This window comes from Monopterus albus, unplaced genomic scaffold, assembly GCF_001952655.1.
Source record: "Monopterus albus unplaced genomic scaffold, M_albus_1.0 scaffold651.1, whole genome shotgun sequence".
NCBI classification, from domain to species: domain Eukaryota; kingdom Metazoa; phylum Chordata; class Actinopteri; order Synbranchiformes; family Synbranchidae; genus Monopterus; species Monopterus albus.
The window spans coordinates 41,206-43,500 of NW_018128531.1; the positions used below are offsets into that span (position 1 = coordinate 41,206).

A 2,295-nucleotide genomic window follows, 5' to 3' on the forward strand; every position below is an offset into this window, starting at 1 on the left:
GCGTGCTGGTGCGGTGTGTGCCCTGCTACACTCGCCTGCCAAACCTTGTATACTGTCAAGTGCTACTAATTCCTGTTTTCTGTGAGTTTAGAAGAAAAGACCAGGCTCCTCTGCTCACAAACTGGTCAAATGGGCAAGAAACAGAGTTAGAGCCTAATGTACACCAGAGTTTTAAAGACTATACCAATATTGGTTTTGAGAGTGTAGAAATTATACTATATACTTCGTTATTATTTATCACTGTGTATTATATTGTACCTTAGTTGTAATATTATCCCATCATATACTGTATAGGATAACTACTGGTGTCACTTTATTACTTTACCACATATAGCATTTCTCTTTTGTATGAACACACTATTTATTACTGTATATTCTATATAGTTCCTGTGGTGTCCTATAGTACAGTGGTCCCCAACCCCCGGGCCGCGGACCGGTACCGGTCCGTGGATCAATTGGTACCGGGCCGTACAAGAAATTATTAATTATTTCCGTTTTATTTATTATCTGAGTCTGAACGATCTTTTATTTTGAAAAATGACCGCATTCTCTCGGTTACATCTCGGTCACTTGAGCGCCAAAAAAATTGTCAAGCGTTGACCGGTCCGCAGTGATAAAAAGGTTGGGGACCACTGCAATAACAGACACCATTCACCTTATTAGAAGTCACTCTCCCATCAAAATGATTATAAAGATGTTGTTTTAATATAAAAAGTTACATATTGTTGCCATAAATGCAGAGTCTCAAATAGCAGCATGTCTCCAACAGAAATTTGGCAGCTACAGCTAATATTTCTGGTCGGCCAGCTGTCTGGTTAAATAAATGTTTGTTTTGCTAAGCTCTGAATGACCTTCATTATCAAAAGAAAAGGGAAAAAAGTCCCCGGCACTTTACTATTCCCAGAGGGAGAGTCCTGGTTTTACAGTTGCAGCAAAGGAAGTTAGATTATAAGTAAAACACCTAGAAAGAAATATAAGTAGAATAGAAAAATGAATGTAAGCCCCCCTAATTTGAGATTTTTCGTTCTGGAGTCAGCGTTTAGTACTTGAGTCCAGGACTTGGACTTGAGTCGACTGAAGTCCAGATTTTTAGGACTTGTTACTCAAATTAGACTGGAGCACCGATGACTTAGACTCAAGCATTGACTGTATTTGGATGAGCACTGTGTTGTATCCAGCACACTTCTATTGATGCCTACACTCCACCTTTCTAGAAATCAAATTGCGGTGCAATATGGTGACGCAATAGAGTTGTGTCATTTGTGTTTAATGTAGACCTTAATGACTCTGAGTCGAGTAACTGGGACTTGATTCGAACTCAAATTATTGTTTGGTGACTTGCCACAGGCTTGAACACTGGGGACTCGAGACTTGACTCGGAATCGAGGTTTAGTGACTCTAATACAACTGTGTGTGGAGTAAATATTAAGAGACAGGAGCAATAAGCCATACTTTCATGTTGGCTTCAGTCTGACCTCATAGTGGTTTGGAGAAATAAATGAAACATTTTTGAGATCTCATCTTAAGAATTATTGTTACAAGACCAACTGGATGTGTGCTGTTTTGGCTGTAGAGATGACAACACACAGAGGCCAATCTTAAAAAGGGGCTAATATGAGATTTTTTTCAGTCTTACCTCAAAAATACTGTTACAAGACCAACATGTCATCCACTCGTTTTCCAGCCTAAATAGTACAAATGTATTTTTAAATGTCCTGCTGCTCTGAGCGCACATTCACTGTTACACTGTTGTGCCTGTGTATCTGAGTGTTTGTCAGTCCTTTGCATTAGCTCTACTCCTCTGATTTCAGCAGCCCCGCTCTCCTCAGCACCGTGATCACATTGGGCAACATTCTGTCTTTGAAGTCCCACAGTCGGGTGTCCACATGCAGCTGCTCCAGTAATGGTTGACGCGGCATACTGATTGGGCTGTGAATGATCCGACAGATGTCCAGTGGAACCTTGAACTTTTGACCAAACATCTTAAGGACATCATGTACTGAGGTCTGCTCCACTGCCCTGTGGTGCACATAAACATTCACACATCGCCAACCACATATTTACATAGGATCATATTACTGCTACTTAATGGTTTTAAACAGTTTTTCTCAAAGTATATATAAGATAACATTTTTGCAACTTCATTAAGTAGTATGAGCAGTCCTCCTACCTTGGCTTCACTATCATCTTGTAGGGGTGGTTTATGGTTCTGTCAGGCTCCTTCCTGTAGATGTGTTCTAGAATATTAAACCCTGGCACCCCTCTCCATTGAGGCATCGTCCTGTTTGCACTTTT

The 2,295-nt window shown here is 40.5% G+C and overlaps 1 protein-coding gene across 1 annotated transcript in view; it reads right to left on the bottom strand.

Annotated features, from left to right (window-relative positions):
- Positions 1-891: 891 nt before the first annotated feature.
- The window catches only part of LOC109953386 (uncharacterized), a 3,343-nt gene continuing 1,939 nt past the window's right edge, over positions 892-2,295 (bottom strand). Inside the window, exons 2-3 of the mRNA XM_020588860.1 lie at positions 2,171-2,290; positions 892-2,019 (exon numbers count right to left, since the gene is read on the bottom strand). Of these exons, the coding sequence (XP_020444516.1) occupies positions 1,794-2,019; positions 2,171-2,290 (346 nt within the window). The 3' untranslated portion in view covers positions 892-1,793. The remainder of the gene's footprint in view (positions 2,020-2,170; positions 2,291-2,295) is intronic.